Genomic DNA, 17,749 nt, shown 5'->3' on the forward strand with positions numbered 1-17,749 from the left:
AGTCACATCATTTGTGAACTTGGCAATTAAGGAGTTAAAATCCTGTAATTTTCTAAGCAATTTAATAGTTTCAATCAGGACTGAGGTTGATTAACAAATTTATGCAAAAACAAAAAAGAAACAAATATCAATCTGATGCATTTTTACAGCGGTTTAATTCAGTGGAAGTGTTTTCATCCCGAACATAACAAAAGGGTAGTGCATTTGCCCAGAGTGTAGCTTTGAGTTCTTTAAACATTTCAAAGCATTTTCTCAAAATATGTGTCAAAATAAGATTTGTCGGGTGGCACAGTGGGTAGCACGATTGCCTCACAGCAAGAAGGTCGCTGGTTCGAGCCCCAGCACGGTCAGTTAGCATTTCTGTGGGGAGTTTGCATGTTTTCCCTATGTTGGCGTGGGTTTCCTCCGGTTGCTCCTGGTTCCCTCAGAGTCCAAAGACATGTGGTATAGGTGAATTGAATAAGCTAAATTAGCTGTAGTGTATGTGTATGAATGCAATAGTGTGTGGATGTATCCCAGTGTTGGGTTGCAGCTGGAAGGGCATCCGCTGCGTAAAACATATGCTGGATGAAAGATTTGTCAGCAAAAATCATTCTGCTATCTAATACACTTAAAAATTATGGCCAAATTAACACACAAAATCACCCCAGAGTAGATGAAAACATCCCCAAAAGTGCATAAGGGTTAAAACATTGGTATCTAAAAATTCATAAACATTTCTGAAAACATGTCTTATTTGTTATTTTGACCAATTGTCAGGTTATGCTCTAAATGGCAATATTTATAGTAAATGCAAATGTCATCAATAGTTTGCAGAACCAAACAAAAATAATTTTTCTCAAACACATATAATGTACAATATAATATGCAGGGCTTTACATTAGCACCCTCCAAATGCGGGTAGATTTCAGCTGTGTTGGATTAGACAGCCACTGTCACTTGCCACTTTGGCTGGTTGAAAATAATTTGTAAAGTTTTCTTAAAAGCAGGATTTGACAATAAGGATGGCCCAATATGCGTGCAAATGTGATCCTAGAATCGAGAAGCAGCCGAACTGACACAAAAATGATTGTGTTTACACAAGCAATAGAAAGCAGGTGATTACTGAATGAGAGGATGATAACAGCTGACGCGCTCCCATTTCCTTGCGTGAAGCAACTGTGCCTAGAAACGCAACTGATGTGATCGTTTCTCTTAAATATTAGACAAAAAGTTATGATCATGCACCCACAGTCTTGCTGAATTCTAGAGCTCCAGATTTGTCTTTATGTAAGCATCAACGGTTGCTTTCGCTTTAACCAGGAATTCTTTGAACAGATTATTAATTGGCCTAACGTTAACCGTGTGTGTGTGATCATCCTTTTCTTATCGCACACGGCTTTTCACCTGCTTTCTTTTGCTTTAATATGGTTTAATTATATTTTTTTTACAATAACATTGCTTTAATGAGAGATTAACTCCCCATTTACGTGGTAATCTGGGACCTTTAGCCAGAACAGATTACTGTGCATATTTTAGATACAAGACAATAATTATTTATTAAATGCCAATTGTTTTTTTTTTTTTTTTTCGGGGGGGTATTTTTTTAAGGAATGTTTTGTTAAATAAAGAGTATTGTATACAGCTTTGACACATTTAAAACTTGTGGCTAAGAAATAATTAATTTTATTTTTTATCTTATTTTATATTATATTATTTTTTATATTTATTTTAATAATTTTTTTTTTAAACTTTATTTATGTTTGGTGTGGTCAGAGATAAATTTGGTATATTCTTCATTTTGAGCTCTGAAAAGTCGTGTGAAATAAAAATTAAGACACTATGAAACCATGAACCATTTGCTCATACACGACACACGAAAGGTGAAGTGAATGAAGAGGCATGTGAACATAACACAAAGTCTAAATCAAGTTATTTTAGCATGTCAAAGTCATAATTATGCATATAAAATATATTTTCCCAACAAGAAAATTGTGGCTAGTGAAGGCGAGTGGCTAGTAATGTTGGAAAACTACTAGCAACAGTGGCTGGTGATCAAAAAAGTTAATGTCAAGCCCTGATAATATGTAATATAACATAATAATGTACTATAAATTGTAAATCTAGAGAAACATACTGTTATTATACAGTGACTGCTAACCAAAAAAAATCAAACACTAATCTGCACGATTCTTAAAACCTGATATGTAGGAAATTTCCTGTCACAATGCTCAATTATATATTTTAGGATTAATTAAAAATATTTGACCACATAATATAACCAATGTTAACCAAGTATTTCATAAAGCCTAATAGTAATAATATTAATTACCTAGCAATTATAATTAGCTTTCTTCAGGTGGTGTCGGTGGGACGCCTTCCAAAAATGTACGAAAGTGATCATCTGTGTTGAGTTCTGGTTGTTTGACCAGCAGGTGGCATTTAGGGAAGAAGTAGGCCGCAACCAACCCCATATTACTGAGTAAACTAACTCCTACTTGAGCAAGGGACTTATTTTTATCATCTAGACTGGTGTAAATGGGGATGAACATCACCCACATGACGCAGTAACTCAAGGTGGAGATGGTGATGTCTCTGGCTAAGTTGTACTGTCCAGGTGGCTTTAGAGCCATGAAGGTGGACATGAATGACATCAGAGCCAGGATGACATTAAAACCGAGCATCAGGCCGAAGTTTAACATTGGCTCCACTGGGCAGCGTAGAAAAGTTTTCACATAAGTCACATCCAAACTGGCGACGTATTGGGTCAGGGAGGGACCTTCTAGGCCATACCAGCCGCATAGTCCCGCTTGCAGCCCGCAACATCCCAGAATCACAAACCAGCTTCCTCGTCCTCGTAGGTTTTCTAGGTGTTCGGAAGACTGTTCAGGAAACTCTGTGACACACACAATCTGTAAAGTAAAATAAAGCATTAAATAGAAGAATATTTGTGAAATAAAAATCACTCACTCTTTTGTTTTAATAGTACAGGGCTTCTATTTGGCTTTATTTAAGGCTGCAGATTTCACTACTGAACATTTTACACTGAGCTACTGAACTGATTTATGATTGTTATTGTTTTATTTGTGAAACTTTCTAGTTTTTATTATATGTATTTTATGATTCATGTTTTTATTTTTCATTGTTTTATTTGTTCATTTGTTATTTTGTATTTATGCTGCTGAATTACATTTTAGGATCTTGATTTCTTATACATTTTATTATTTTAAACTACTAAAATGTCAATAAAAGTCCCTTTGTTAAACTGTAGAGTTAAATTTTTAACATCAACAGTCGACAGCGCAGAATTCAACCTCCCATAATGCAATTCACAACCGTAAATACACAGAGAACACTTGTAAATCACAAAATAAACTGGTAATTGACTGATATGTTTTACAGATTTTACAATGAACTTCAAGTAGAGACTCACATTAGGCAGATTTTTTTTATTGTTAGCCAGCATTAAATTAATGCTGCTCAATATTGGGGAAAAAATGAGATTGCAATTTTCTTTCAGAGACAATTTATGTCTAGAAAGCAATTACATCTGTATAGAAAAACTAAGTATATATATTTAAAAAAATACATTAATAATTAAATAATCTAATATTTAACAAATACATCAACATTAAAATTAATAAATTATTTTGTATATTCTAGATATTAATATTTAAAAATATTAATATAATAATAGTATTTTTTTAATGTTAAACATAGAACATGACATTTTAAGAACCAGATCAAACCTCTTTTAGTAACCATAAAGTTTTAAAAGATTTATTTGGCAACATTTCCACTGCTTTTTGACAAAAAAATGATTTATGGTGATTATTATTAATAAAAAAAGATATCTTGCAATACTGCTAACGTTGTAAATAAATTAAAGTATTTAATAAAACATAAAGTTTTAACAATATGAATATAAGTTTGTTATATACAATATATGTTTACAATACTAATATTTACTAAAAAAATGATATATTTAAAAAAATATTAAGACTTTTTGTGGCTTGCCAGCAAAATACAAACCAGTAATAAATAAATAATTAAATTAAATTGCATTGTTCACAGTTTAACTATTGCATAAAACACATATTGTGATATTGATTTTAATCAGTTCATTTCATCCCTATTTTGAATCTCAGTATTTTTATTTTAATTATTCAGCTATAATTTCCCAAAACTATCAAACAAATAACTTATATTCATTCATTTATTCATTCATTCATTCATTCATTCATTCATTCATTCATTCATTTTCTTTTCAACTACAATTACTATATTATAAAACTATAAAAATAAATAATTTCATATATTTAAACAACTTTTACCTTTATTTTAACATGCATTTAATTTTTCTTCTACATTTTTTTTAGATTACCTGAAGGGAACTGGACAGAATGACTGAGAGGGCCACGGTGGGAAAAAAGGCATTAAGTGGCTCCTGCAGGCGGCAGACGGTGTCTCCCGGCTGACCCAGGAACAGCACCAGACTCATACATCCTCCAGCAAGGCTCAGCAAGGTAAGGCCACACAGCGATCCACCTGCAGTTTTCACCAGTGGAGTTCCTCTGTGCTTGAAAAACAGAGCCCCCACCCATACATGTGATGCAAGCACTACAATTCCTCCCAGAATGACTCCGATTGACTCATAGTTGGTCCAGTCCAGGTAGGTGTAGATGGGATAGACACAGCTTGTGCTTCTTAGAGTTGACCACTGACCATTGGGACATGATTTACACTGAATGTCATCTTCCAAAGGGAAAGGCAGATAAAGTTTAGTTAGCATCATATAGTAAAGACCTTAGATTATTTTTTCATTAGACTGAAAAATTGGCTTAATGGTCCTGTGAAGTGCTGTGAAACGTGCATTATTTTATTCCATCTTGACATAATCTTTACTGAAAAACAAAAAGGGTCTTATAGTAGCTCCTCCCCCTTTAAAAAATAGCTGATATCGGTTTGTTTTTAATTACAGCTTTGTGAGGGATGCTGCGGTCACACTGGAGTTTATTGGCGAATATGGGCGGGATTAAAGAAGATGATTAGACATTTAAAAAAGCGAGTGATTGGTCCATGTTTTAAATTTATGTACAGAGAGGTCATGTTTTTATCAAATTCGATTGGTCTTACACAATCATGTGATGCGATTTCACAGGTCAGATTTCACCAAGCTTGAACTTTCCAATGCAGCGAACTGCAAAACTTGCCGCACGACCTTGCATTTCCGGTCTTTTTAAAAAAAATCACATTCTCTATTGTGAAAAATATATGTATATATACCTAAAATAATTGTCTTAGTAGAAAAAAATGCAACAAATGCATTTAGAAACAGTTGAGTTCCCCCTCCCCTTCCTCACAATGGTTTGGCCCACTGCCTGCTTTCCCAGTTCATCTCGCCTACTTTCTACACAAACGAGTCAGATGTGCGGCTGTAGCTCAGTTAATATTGACCTAAAGTAGGTAGTGTATTTTACTGTGAATAAAGTGATTCTCTTTAATGTAATTGATGCAGACTCATTCATAAATTGATTTATTAGCAATTAAAATATTAGTTTGTTTACATTAGCTGTTGCATAATACACTGCAACTTAAACGCCGACCAAAGCCATTTCCCATGCATTGTTTCATTTGTGACGACTTGGGATAATGTTAACTTAATATTAGACATTATTAACATTATGGCCACAATTAGCATATTGTTTAGCTGTGCATTTACTTAATGATTACTGTGCAATGTCCAAACTCACCCCACTGTATTTTTTGTATACTCAATTTCTATTATGTTATTAAGTGTCTTAATTAATTAGATTTAAGATGCATGATGACAGTTAAACGTGTCATAACAGTCTTGTGAAAAGAGTCCACTGACCAATTTTAAATCATAATGGAAGGCTAATTTCTGGCTCTGTTAGCTGCTCACCTGTGTTGTTTAGGAATGTTCCCTCCAAGCAGTCAATACAGTCAAAACAGCAGGAATGGAAACCTTTGACTCTGCGCACCTGTCCTATCCCACAGTCTGAGGAGCAGGTGGACATTGGCACCTGTTACGGAGACCATTTGTCAAAACGATTGCCTGATAGTAAACCAAACTAATATTGAGCATTTAAAATTAAAATACAAGCATCTCAGGGGAAATTGGTGCTTTAGATTTTAGCGTACCTCTCCGTTTTTTGTGTGCCATTTTATAGCATTGCTTTCAATGGTAAGGTTCTGATAAAAGTATCCAATTACATCAAAGGTCACGGTGGTGTCATTGAAGATCCACTGCATAAAATCGTAGCCAAAGTTTGGATTGCCCTCATCATCAAACTGAATATTGACCCCCTCAAGGTCTAAAGACAGTTTTTGGAGTTTCCGCAACAGCTGTAGGAAATAAAGATCATGTACTGCAGTGTTAGTACAGTCGATCTTGTTATCCAGGGGTGTCAAACTTAGTTCCTGTCCAGCCCTGCACAGTTTAGTTCCAACCCTGCTTCAACACACTTACCTGTAGGTTTCAAACAAGCCCGAGGGACTTAATTAGTTTGTTAAGGTGTGTTTAATTAGGGTTGGAACTAAAATGTGCAGAACTGCGGCCCTCCAGGAACTCCAGAAGTTTGACAACTGTGTTGTAATCTATACCTTAGAAATCTGATATATGGCAATATAAGAAAAAAAGATACTCGAAGTTTGTAAAAATGTGATCATTAAAATAATGTGCATGTTTTTTTTTTTAAAGTATTTATTTATTTTGCATCTATTATATAATATTGAGAACATTACACTCATAAAATTAAGAGACACATTTTAATTCTTATTTTAAGCAAACTGGGGCAATAATTTGATTTGAGGAACTAATTAAGCTAATAAATTTGAGGAAAGAATGTTTATTTTAATTAATTAGGATAATTAATTAATTTAATTATGTGATTTTGATTGAGACATCTGCTCAACAATGGCATTGCAAATTAAATATTTAAAATCATATAAATATATTTGAATCATCTTATTGTTTTGCTATGTTTACATTATTTATTTATTTATTTATTTAGTTAGTTTTGTGCTCAAAAAATCATGAAAAATATTTAAAAAGAATGCATGTAATAATTTTACCATTATTTTTTTAAAGTAGATAGCACAAGATTTTTTTTACAGTGCACGCAGATTACATCTACAATATTTTTTATGTACATGCACATGTTTGGATTTCACATATAAAATATTAAATATATGTCATATATGCAACAACAAGTTAAATTAAAATTATATGTTTTCAACCATTGGAATCACAAACATGTACATGTCCAGTTAAGGTCAAAATAATTCGCCCTCCTTTGTATTAGTTTTTTCTTTTTCTATTATTTCCAAAATGATGTTTAACAAAGCAAGGAATTTTTCACATTATTTCCTACAATATTTTTTCTTCTGGAGAAAGTCTTATTTGTTTTATTTCAGCTAGAATAAAGCAGTTTTTAATTTTTAAGCACCATTTTAAGGTCAATATTAATAGCCCCCTTCAGCAATATATATTTTTTTGATTGTCTACTGAACAAACCACTGTTATACAATGATTTGCCTAATTACCCTAACGATAAATTAACTTTGTTTAGCCTCGAAATGTCACTTTAAGCTGAGTACTAGTGTCTAAAATATCTAGTCAAATATTATGTACTAGGGATGCTCCGATTAATTGCCCAGGGATCAGTATTGGTGGATAATCACATTTCAGGACTCGATCTGTACTTGCTAATTGGGACGATCTCATGAACCGATCACAATTGTTTGTTTACGAGTTTAGCAGAGGACATATAAGAACTGAAATCTTTTCCGATATCAGAACTAAGAGTTAGGGCTAATAATTTTGACTTTAACTGTATATTCAATATTCATTCAATCATTCATTCACTCATTTTCTTTTCGGCTTATTCCCTTTATTTATCCGGGGCGCCACAGCGGAATGAACCCCCAATTTATCCAGCACATGTTTTACACAGCGGATGCTCTTCCAGCCGCTTTGGGAAAAATCCATACACACTCATTAACACTCATACACTACAGACAGTTTAGCCTGCCTAATTCACCTGTACTGCATGTCTTTAGACTTTGGGGGAAACAAGAGCACCCGAAGGAAACCAACGCAAATGCAGGGAGAACATGCAAACTCAGAAACGTCAACTGAGCCAGCCGAGGCTCGAACCAGCGACCTTCTTGCTGTGAGGCGACAGCTATATTCAATATGTTAGCTTTAATTTTTAATACAAAGTCATTTATGGCCAAATATCAGATTTCCATAAGGCTAAACAAACAAATTTAAGGAAAGAAATGCATTTGTGTGATTACCTGCCATGGATAGACATTGTCTCTTTTAGGATTTCGAGTGCAGCTGGTTGCATTGCATCCAAGCAAGTCATGCAGAGCATATGCGGCACAGTAGACGGCAGCATAGACACTGAAAGCTGAGCGCTGCACTAGGTCTACCTCTACCATGCTCACGTTGGCTTGGCTCACATAGCTGCATCTTGGGCATGGGTTGTCCAGAGGCGAGATGTCTGCATCTAGCTGTTGTGGGATCGCCATCCCCTCTATTTTGGTGAAAAGCTCACGGATGTAGGGAGTAAAGAGGTCAAGAGGTCTGGTGATGTCTGCAAACGCCAGCACGGTGCCTATTGAAGTGATGCCAGGCAGGGTGGATACACCATCATTCAGACTCCATGCTGTGCTCGCCACCCAAACAGCTGTAATGTTTCTTTTGATTACCTGATCGGATAGTGGTGAAAAGAGCATTATCATACTGTACACCAAAACCTGTAGCCTGGCCGCCTGTATCTCATGAGGTTGATATTTGGGCAACCCAGTCTCATTCTGAAAACGTAGTCCAGTGGACGTTTCTGCACTGCAAAAAATGCTTTTCTTGCTTAGATTTTTTGTCTTGTTTCTAGTCTAAATATCTAAAATTTCTTATATCAAGAAGCATTTTCTAGACAAGCAAAACATATTGTCTTGTTTTGAGAAATAAAATGCCAATATTAAGTGAGTTTTTCCTTAAATCAAGCAAAATAATCTGCCAATGGGGTAAGCAAAATAATCTTGTTTTGTCGTTTGATGTAAGATTATTTTGCTTACCCCATTGGCAGATTATTTTGCTTGATTTAAGGAAAAACTCACTTAATATTGGCATTTTATTTCTTAAAACAAGACAATATGTTTTGCTTGTCTAGAATATTCTTCTTGATTTGAGAATTTTTAGATATTTGGACTAGAAACAAGACAATAAATCTAAGTAAGAAAAGCATTTTTTGCAGTGTGGAGACCGCGAAGTACGCCCCAGGAGGTACGTATTTGCGAAGTTTTTGTTTTCACGAATCCGCGAGAGGCCACTGTGTTTGCTTTTTTGTATCTCGAACGTCTCTGGCGAGTGCCAGTCGCACCTGCGCTGTTCTGGCATCAACCCACCAGAGGCCGCTGTCTGACTGACCGAATGATTGACTACGCGACCGGCCAATCGGCTGACCCACCCTCCTCCTTCCCTGAACCCAACCAGTTTTACCGATTGATCCGCCCGCCCGCTCACTTCCCTAAACCCGAGCAACAATTTAGAAAAGCCGTCTAGAAAAAGAAAAGCCCTCGTCTGTTTTTTTTTCACCAGGTTTTCAGATTTCACCACGTTCTCACCCCGTTATGAACTCGTTCACTTTATTTTTTGGATTCTGTTTTTGTCTTACCTGATTCCTGGAACCGCTCTTCCCCGGCCTCGAGCCCGCTCGCTGTGGTCAACTCCTCCTCTCTGCATCTTAAGTCAGCCGATGCACACGATGAGCTGACTGGAAAAACTGATTGCAGCGGGAAAGCCCTCCACATGGAGGTAAGCGGTCAGTCGGTAAGCGCGAAAGGGAACGGCGTCATACCGCCCCGTAGCGTTCACTTACAAAAATTGAAATGCAGCCATATGTACCTCCCGGGACGTATTTCGCGGTCTCCAGAAACGTCCACGGGACTACGTTTTCAGAATGAGCCTGGGTTGCATTTGGCCCTCGAGGCCATTGAAGTTGAGGACCTCTGCTTAAAAGGGGTAGTTCACCCAAAAATTAAACCTCACTCACTTTTTCATTGACTTAATCCCTGATTCACCAGGCGTAGTCACAGCAGAATGAATCGACAATTACTCTAGCAAGTCAAACTCAATCAAAAAGTCATATTTTTCTCATAATTTGAAAAGTTTTTTTTCACCTCTTTAAAGAAGGCTTTAGCTGGGATGGGAATAGAGAAGACCACCACCACTCCAACTTTAGCATCCACGATCCGATTCAGCATATCTTGTATTGTAGGTCCTGGATCACTGTATACGGGAATTAAACCCTGATAGGCCACGCAGATGGACTCATCATTGGCCATGCTGGAGAACTGCTGCTGACCCATCTGGCCGTATTCTTCGTCACTACCTATTACTGACACCCAGTTCCACCCAAACTGTTTCAGCAGCTGTATCATGGCCACAACCTGCCACTGATCGCTGGCGACGGTTCGCATGAAAGACGGGTAGGTCTGTTTGTTACTGAACTCATCGCTGGTGGCACCGTAACTAATCTGAGAATGAGTGAATAGAGAACAATTGAAAAACCATTAGAGCATAGCCATTTAAAGGGGAAGTTCACCCTATAAAGAACATTACACATCATTTACTCACCCTTATGTGGTTTCAAATCTTTAGAAGGCTAAATTATTAGAAATGCTGTGAAAATGTAATTGCACTGTTAAAAATCACTATTTGAGAAAGAACGACAATTTCACAGGAGGGCTAATAATTTTGCCTTCAACTTTAAGTTTCATTACCCGACAAAGGGTTACAAATCTTTCATATTCTCACCATTGGCATCAAGAAAAAACCAATCAGCTTGCCAGCATCTGGGACCACGTCTGAGCTGTCTGGACCTATGATAGCCATAACCCGAGGCTTGTAGTTTGTGTAGTTACAATAAATGTCCAGTTCATCTGTTGATTCCTGTGTGAGAAGCTGCAGGACGGGCTTCATGATAACGGCTGGCTGCATGCAGGTGTCATAGCTCTCAAATCCAAGAGTGATCCCTGGGAGAATATCCTTTTTAGAGTTGATCTCGTCCACAGTGAACTTCATCACCAGCGAAAGAGACAGACCATATGTGCTTATGCTGCCAAAACAGAAGCAATAGAGATGATTTTTAGGGTGCAAAGCGTTTTTAGATTCAGTGTTTGGTGTCCTTTACATTTATGTCTACTCGTTTAGCAGATACTTTTATACAGAGTGACTTATAAGTGAGGATGAAAGAAGCACTTCAAATCACCGGAGAGCAGCAGTATACACTCACTGGCCAGTTTATTAGGTACAGCTTACTAGTACCGGGTTGGATCCCTTATTTTGCCTTCAGAACTGCCTTAATCTTTCGTGGCACAGATTTAACAAGGCACTGGAAATGTTCCTCAGAGATTTTGCTCCATATTGACATGATAGCATCACAGAGTTGCTGCAGATTTGTTGGCAGAACATCCTTGATGCGAATCTCCCGTTCCACCACATTGCAAAGGTGCTCTTTTGGATTGAACTCTTGTGGAGGCCATTTAAGTACAGTGGATTCATTGTCATGTTCAAGAAACTAGCCTGAGATGATTGACGCTTTATAACATGGTGCGTTATCCTGCTGGAAGCAGCCATCAGAAGAGCGGTACACTATGCTCATAAAGAGATGGACATGGTGAGCAACAATACTGTGGTTTTGACCAACAAGTCTGTGATGTTGACATGATGCTCGATTGGTATTAATAGGCCCGAAGTGTGCCAAGAAAATATCCCTTACATCATTACACTACCATTAATAGCCTGAATCATTGATACAAGGCAGGAAGGATCCAAACTTTCATGTTGTTGACGTCTACCATCTGAGTGGCGCAACAGAAATCGAGACTCATCAGACCAGGAAACATTTCTCCAATCTTCTATTGTCCAATTTTCGTGAGCCTGTGGGAATTTAGCCTCAGTGTCCTATTCTTAGCTGATAGGAGTGCATTCAGAGATGCTCTTCTGCAGACCTCGGTTGTAACGAATGCTTATTTGAGTTACTTTTCCCTTTCTATCCGCTGGAACCAGTCTGGCCATTCTCCTCTGACCTCTGGCATCAGCAAGGCCCACAGAACTGCCGCTCATTGGATATTTTCTTTTTTTCAGACCATTCTCTGTAATCCCTAGAGATGGTCATGCGTGAAAATCCCAGTAGATCAGCTGTTTCCGAAATACTCAGACTAGCCCGTCTGACAACAAACATGCCATGTTCTAAGTCACTTAAATCAGTGTTTCTCAACCAATTTCCTGGAGGACCACCAACACTGCATGTTTTGAATGTCTCCTTTGTCTGTCAGAGGAGCTGATGATCTGAATTAGGTGTGTTTGGTTAATGAGACACAGAAAATGTGCAGAGGAATGTGGTTGAGAAACACTGACTTAAATCACCTTTTTTCCCCCATTCTGATGCTCGATTTGAACTGCAGCAGATCGTCTTGACCATGTCTACATAGCTAAATGCATTGAGTTGCTGCCATATGGTTGGCTGATTAAAAAATTTGGGCCAACGAGCAGTTGGACAGATGAGTGCAAGTCTAGGTTAGTTTAGTTTTTAAACTAATGATTGAATTAATATATTTTTAATAGTATTTTCCCTCCCTCTGAAAGTAGAGTGTGTCCTACATGTGGTTTGTCAAGCCCACTCAGAAAAATGGAGTGTTGATAAGAAAGTGTCTGGTACATAGCACGAATAATGCCAAATACATGATGCATTTGCCCTTAATGTGCATTATTTGCCTCAATTTCTTCTACCGCACAAGTTCTAATCATTGAAAAACATCCCGAGAGTAAACTAGAGCAAGTAACATGATGCTTCAAGTTTGGTGTAAACCCAGCTTAACAATTGCACAATGTTTACTGGAAGCATGAGGCGTTTAAAAGAAAGTTTCTAGTGCACATGGAGAGGAGAGAATCAGTGTGTTTCCAGTTGTTTTGTACCCTGAAGGACAGGAATGCTGGGTTCATCCCAAATGCGGAATTAAGTATTAATGGGAGTAAAATACATACAAAGTCAATGCAAATGTGCAAATCGAGGTGAATTTTTGCAGCATAGACCGGACGATGTGAAATGGATGATGTTTGCCATGAAAATTTTTTCAGTCTCGCTCACTGTGCAAGTTCCAAATTGAGAGAGGAAAAAACATCCCGTGAGTAAACTAAAGCAAGTGACACAGTGCTTTAAGTTTGGTGTGAACTTAGCTTAATAATAGCACAATGTTTTCCAGAAAAATGGAAAGTTGATAAGAAAATGTCTGGTGCATATGGAGAGAAGAAAGTGTGTGACCTACAGTTGTTCAGTCAAGCCCACTCACCTGAAGCACACTAATGCTGGGTTCACACCAAATGCTGAATTAACTATTCGTGCCCGTAAAATACATACAAAGTCAATGCAAATGTGCAATTAGAGGCAAATCATTGCCGCATAGACTGAAATTTGTGATGTGTTTGCCATGGTCTCAATCTCGTCCACCATGCAAGTTTTAATAATTGAGCTCAAGTGACAAATTTTCCTGAGAGGAAAAACATCCTGTAAGCAAGTGACACAATGTTTTTTTTTTCCCAGAAATATGGAGAATTTATATGATTTTTTCTGGTGCATACGGAGAGGAGAGCGTTTGTTTTATAGTGCGTCATACACAATTTTACCTGTCACACTGAAGATCATCAGGTTTCACCCGTTGGCTCAGTTCACTTGTGAGTTGGTTGATGGGAAATAGTCCTCCAATGAGAATATCTCCAGGAGATTTGAAAAAATTTGTAGTGATGTTGTTGAACCATGATGGGTTGTCGCCGAGTCCAGACCCCAGAATGCCACAGAGCACCAGAAAAGTCCACTTGTTCTTCATCCTAGAAGGTAAACAGTTTTTCACTATGACATGTAAGTGAATTAAAGCAAAATGTGAAATAGCCGCACTGACCTCAGTAGAAGCATTTCTTAGGGTCTTCTTGTTTTGATGTGATGAGATTCTCTCAGTGGCCAGTGATTATGATGGTTAAATGGTCAACCAACAACACGTACATGAGTAAAACGCCACACCCCACTGTCCTGCCATCAGCTTTCCTGTGCTTCGCATGTAAATTAGGGGTCTACATCAAGATTCATTCGGGCTTTACATGAAAATGTTTTGGTTTCACCTCAGTGTTGAAGTTGGTTTTAAATTACATTCAGTATTGAAGTATAAGAGGCTGTTAACTAGAGCTGTGTCCACCTTGTGTGTGCTCTTTTGTTAATTTTTGGCTTTTTTAGATTTCTTATATTTTAATCAGTTAATTAATTATTATTAAACAATAATCATAATAATTACATTGGTTTATTTAGTTTATTTTGTGCTGCTTTTTTTTGCAAAGCTACTAAATGATTGCTTTCCAGAAAAGATTAAATAGCTTATTATGCACTGAGTAAAAATATTTATATGCACTTACGTGTGGTTTATTTATAAACTAATTTCGAGAGGATCATGTGCTTATGATTGAACACAGCTGGTATCGCTCCATAAATTTGCACCAATCAGATGAATACTGACACACTATAAATTACCAGAGCTTTTTACTCCAGTCATCTTCATCTTGAAGAATCCTCCTTTCCACCTACTCCTCCCCTTCTCTGATAGGGCAGCACGGTATCCCAGTGGGTAGCACTGTTGCCTCACAGCAAGAACACTGGCGTTTCTGTGCAGAGTTTGCGTGTTCTTCGTGTGGGTTTTCCCCGGGTTCTCCTGTTTCCTCCCACCGTCCAAAGACATACACCATAGCTGAATTGACTACTTCAAAATAACATCCCCCTAAGGCAACTCTTAGCGAGATATATCTCAGTAGTTCGCTAAAAGGGGAGTTCTCGAGAAACTCTCCTCTTGCCCTTCAAATGGGAGGGAGCCCCGGGCTCAAGGATATTCTGAGCTCAGGGCTCTCTCCGTGACAGCATGCCAAACAAGCTTTAATATCAATCATCAGCTAAGTGTGAACTCTTAAAAATACACATTTTTAATCAAACTGTGCATTTTCCAAACTGTTGTTTTTCGATGTTAAATAAACAATGGAAATGTGGCAGCATTATGCATTTGGAAATTGTGGAAATTAGAAAAATTTGTTTGTGGCTTGGATTCAAAGCACTTTCTCAAGTGTTTTGTCACATGCATAAATAATAATGAAATAAACATTAGAGCACATATAGACCTTTGGCACACACTGTAAAAAATAGAATCTTTTTATGCATTTTTTCATAAATAAAACTGTCTAAAGTAATTTAAAATATAATATAAGATTTAATTTATACATATTAAAAATTGTAAGATTTATGTTAAATATATCAGAGATTTTTTCCCAGTACTGGGTTGCAGCTGGAAGGGCATTCGCTGTGTAAAACACATGCTGGATAAGTTGGCGATTCATTCCGCTGTGGTGACCCCTGATGAATAAAGGTAATAAGCCACAGGAAAATTAATGAATGGATGATTATCAGAGATGTTTAATTGATTAGGATGTTAGTGAATATTTGCAATATACAGAAGTTAAGACACGTACAGTTGAAGTCAGAATCATTAGCCCCCCTTAGAATTTACTTTTCTTTTTTAAATATTTCCTAAATTGTTTAACAGGCCAAGGAAATTTTCACAGTATGTCTAATAATATTTTTTCTGGTGAAAGTCTTATTTGTTTTATTTAGACTAGAATAAATGCAGTTATTAATTTTTTAAACACTATTTTTAAGGACAAAGTTATTAGCCCCTTTAAGCTAATGTTTTTTGATAGTCTACAGAACAAACCATCGTCATACAATAACTTGCCTAATTACCCTAACCTGCCTAGTTAACCTAATTAACCTAGTTAAGCCTTTAAATGTCCCTTTAAGCTGTATAGAAGTGTCTTGAAAAATATCTGATCAAATATTATTTAATATCATCATGGCAAAGATAAAATAAATCAGTTATTAGAAATGAGTTATTAAAACTATTATGTTTAAAATGTGCTGAAATTTTTTTTTCTCCGTTAAACAGAAATTAGGGGGAAAAAAAACAGGGGTCTAATAATTCAGGGGGCGGGGGGGTAATAATTCTGACTTCAACTCTATACTTTACCTTAAGCACAATGCTTAATGGATTTACATAAATGTAACATCAGATGCACAATGTCAAATCTATCGGTCAGATATTTGCATGAAATTTTGACTGTTGATAAAATGAACCCCAGCCACATTAACAAGAGCTTTGCATACATTTTAAGCCAGACACAAATCATTTTCATCTCACATTTTCATTGGTCTTGATTTTTGTTTGTGTTCTTTTTTTTATCTTTCTCTTTATTGTTTTAAATGTCATTGCAGTTTATTGCAGATAAATAGACTGAATCCAGATGTTGAACACCTTATTCTGTTACCAGCACAGTAAAATACATGAGCAGGACTGATTTCAGCCATCAAGTGCATTATGAATGACTTTTAATTCACTGTGAACTTGGAAACATTTTTAGAGATCCACTGGATGGAGACATTTCCATTGTTTATAAATAAAACAAGCATGATTTCTAGTTTTTTGCTTGTTCTACTGACCTCAAACATTGTATGCCACTATCAGTAGTGCAAAAAAAGAAGAAAAAAGTATAGATTAGATATGAGGATTAGAATGAAAGCATTATTGTTTTAATCTTTCAGGAAATCTTGACGTCAACCTATAAAAGCACACAGATCTATCCTGCTTTTGATCTGACACAGAAGCTTTGATCGTTTCTTTTGCTTTCTCTCTTCTCATAGTTTTTTTTATAAACAAAGTATACATAGCCTTGTTTTATATTTGGTTTCATAAAGACATTTTATATCATAGGAGTATAAATGTACATTGTAAAATGTCCATGAAATTATCAGTTTGCTTTATTTCTTGATCATGTTTTTATTTTTCCCCATGTATTTCTGCCTTTCAATTGCATTATGGAACCTTGATCTTTCATGACAACATTTAACCTTCGAAAAGTGCAAAAAAAAGTGATTTTTATTAATATTTGTAAAAGTTTGAAGTGATATTTTCTGGGTTGGTGTTGTATATATTACAGTACAAAAACCTTGTAATAAACTGCAGGCTTATTTCTTTATATATTATTTTCTTAACATTATATTATTTATAAAATGTCATCAAAAGTCACTTTGTTAAACTGTAGAGTTAAATAATGCAATTCACAATCATAGATAAACAGAGAACACGTGTGAAAAACAAAATAAGAAAATTAACAGATATTTTCTATAGTGTACAGTATATGTATTTATGCATATACAACAGTTCTGTCTGGTTCTTGAATCTGATTGGCTGATAGACGTGCTATATTCTGCAAATAACATCACTAGTAGAGCCTCTTCACCCTTATGTATTATTCCGCCCACATATAGCAACAAGCAGAGGACACTTTATTTTGACAAATATTGGTGCTGCTCCTTTTTTTAGTCAAGAATGTAGTTGTTAAGATTGCAACTATGCAGTTTATTTATAAGGATAGTGCTTATTTTTAAGTATTTATAATTTTGGAACATCGGATTTAGTGCATCGGCTGCCATCAGCCTGTCTGAGCAGTGACGGTTGACTTTCTGCCACAAGATGGAGACAGAGACACCATAGTAAGTGCTTATGGGAGAAAAACAGCCTTTTCTCAAGATAAGTTTCAAACTACCGCTAAAACTACAGCTAAACAAATCATTATAAATCAGGTGAGTCA

General features: G+C 36.4%; 1 protein-coding gene and 1 long non-coding RNA gene across 10 annotated transcripts in view; one reads left to right on the top strand and one right to left on the bottom strand.

Moving 5' to 3' along the window:
- Window positions 1–17,749, top strand: part of LOC137496731 (uncharacterized) — a 149,779-nt gene that overhangs the window by 59,173 nt on the left and 72,857 nt on the right. For 4 of the 8 annotated variants that reach the window (XR_015503022.1, XR_015503023.1, XR_015503025.1 and 1 more), the window contains one exon: window positions 4,359–4,505. This is a non-coding gene — a long non-coding RNA (uncharacterized LOC137496731). Of the gene's footprint in view, window positions 1–4,358; window positions 4,506–10,289; window positions 10,501–13,616; window positions 14,355–17,749 lie in introns of those variants that run through there. The other 4 variants (XR_015503026.1, XR_015503028.1, XR_015503024.1 and 1 more) reach the window with 3 other exon arrangements.
- Window positions 137–17,749, bottom strand: part of tas1r3 (taste receptor, type 1, member 3) — a 34,047-nt gene continuing 16,434 nt past the window's right edge. The window contains exons 2-11 of one of the 2 annotated variants that reach the window (XM_087272599.1): window positions 13,972–14,119; window positions 13,700–13,900; window positions 10,829–11,129; window positions 10,192–10,548; window positions 8,305–8,721; window positions 6,145–6,348; window positions 5,906–6,026; window positions 4,364–4,734; window positions 1,732–2,891; window positions 137–1,676 (exon numbers count right to left, since the gene is read on the bottom strand). In XM_087272599.1, the coding sequence (XP_087128725.1) occupies window positions 2,325–2,891; window positions 4,364–4,734; window positions 5,906–6,026; window positions 6,145–6,348; window positions 8,305–8,721; window positions 10,192–10,548; window positions 10,829–11,129; window positions 13,700–13,900; window positions 13,972–13,985 (2,553 nt within the window). In that variant the 5' untranslated portion in view covers window positions 13,986–14,119 and the 3' untranslated portion in view covers window positions 137–1,676; window positions 1,732–2,324. 2 annotated transcript variants of the gene reach the window in all.

The sequence above is a fragment of the Danio rerio genome, chromosome 11 (assembly GCF_052040795.2).
Source record: "Danio rerio strain M-AB ecotype USA chromosome 11, GRCz13ab, whole genome shotgun sequence".
Lineage (NCBI taxonomy): Eukaryota > Metazoa > Chordata > Actinopteri > Cypriniformes > Danionidae > Danio > Danio rerio.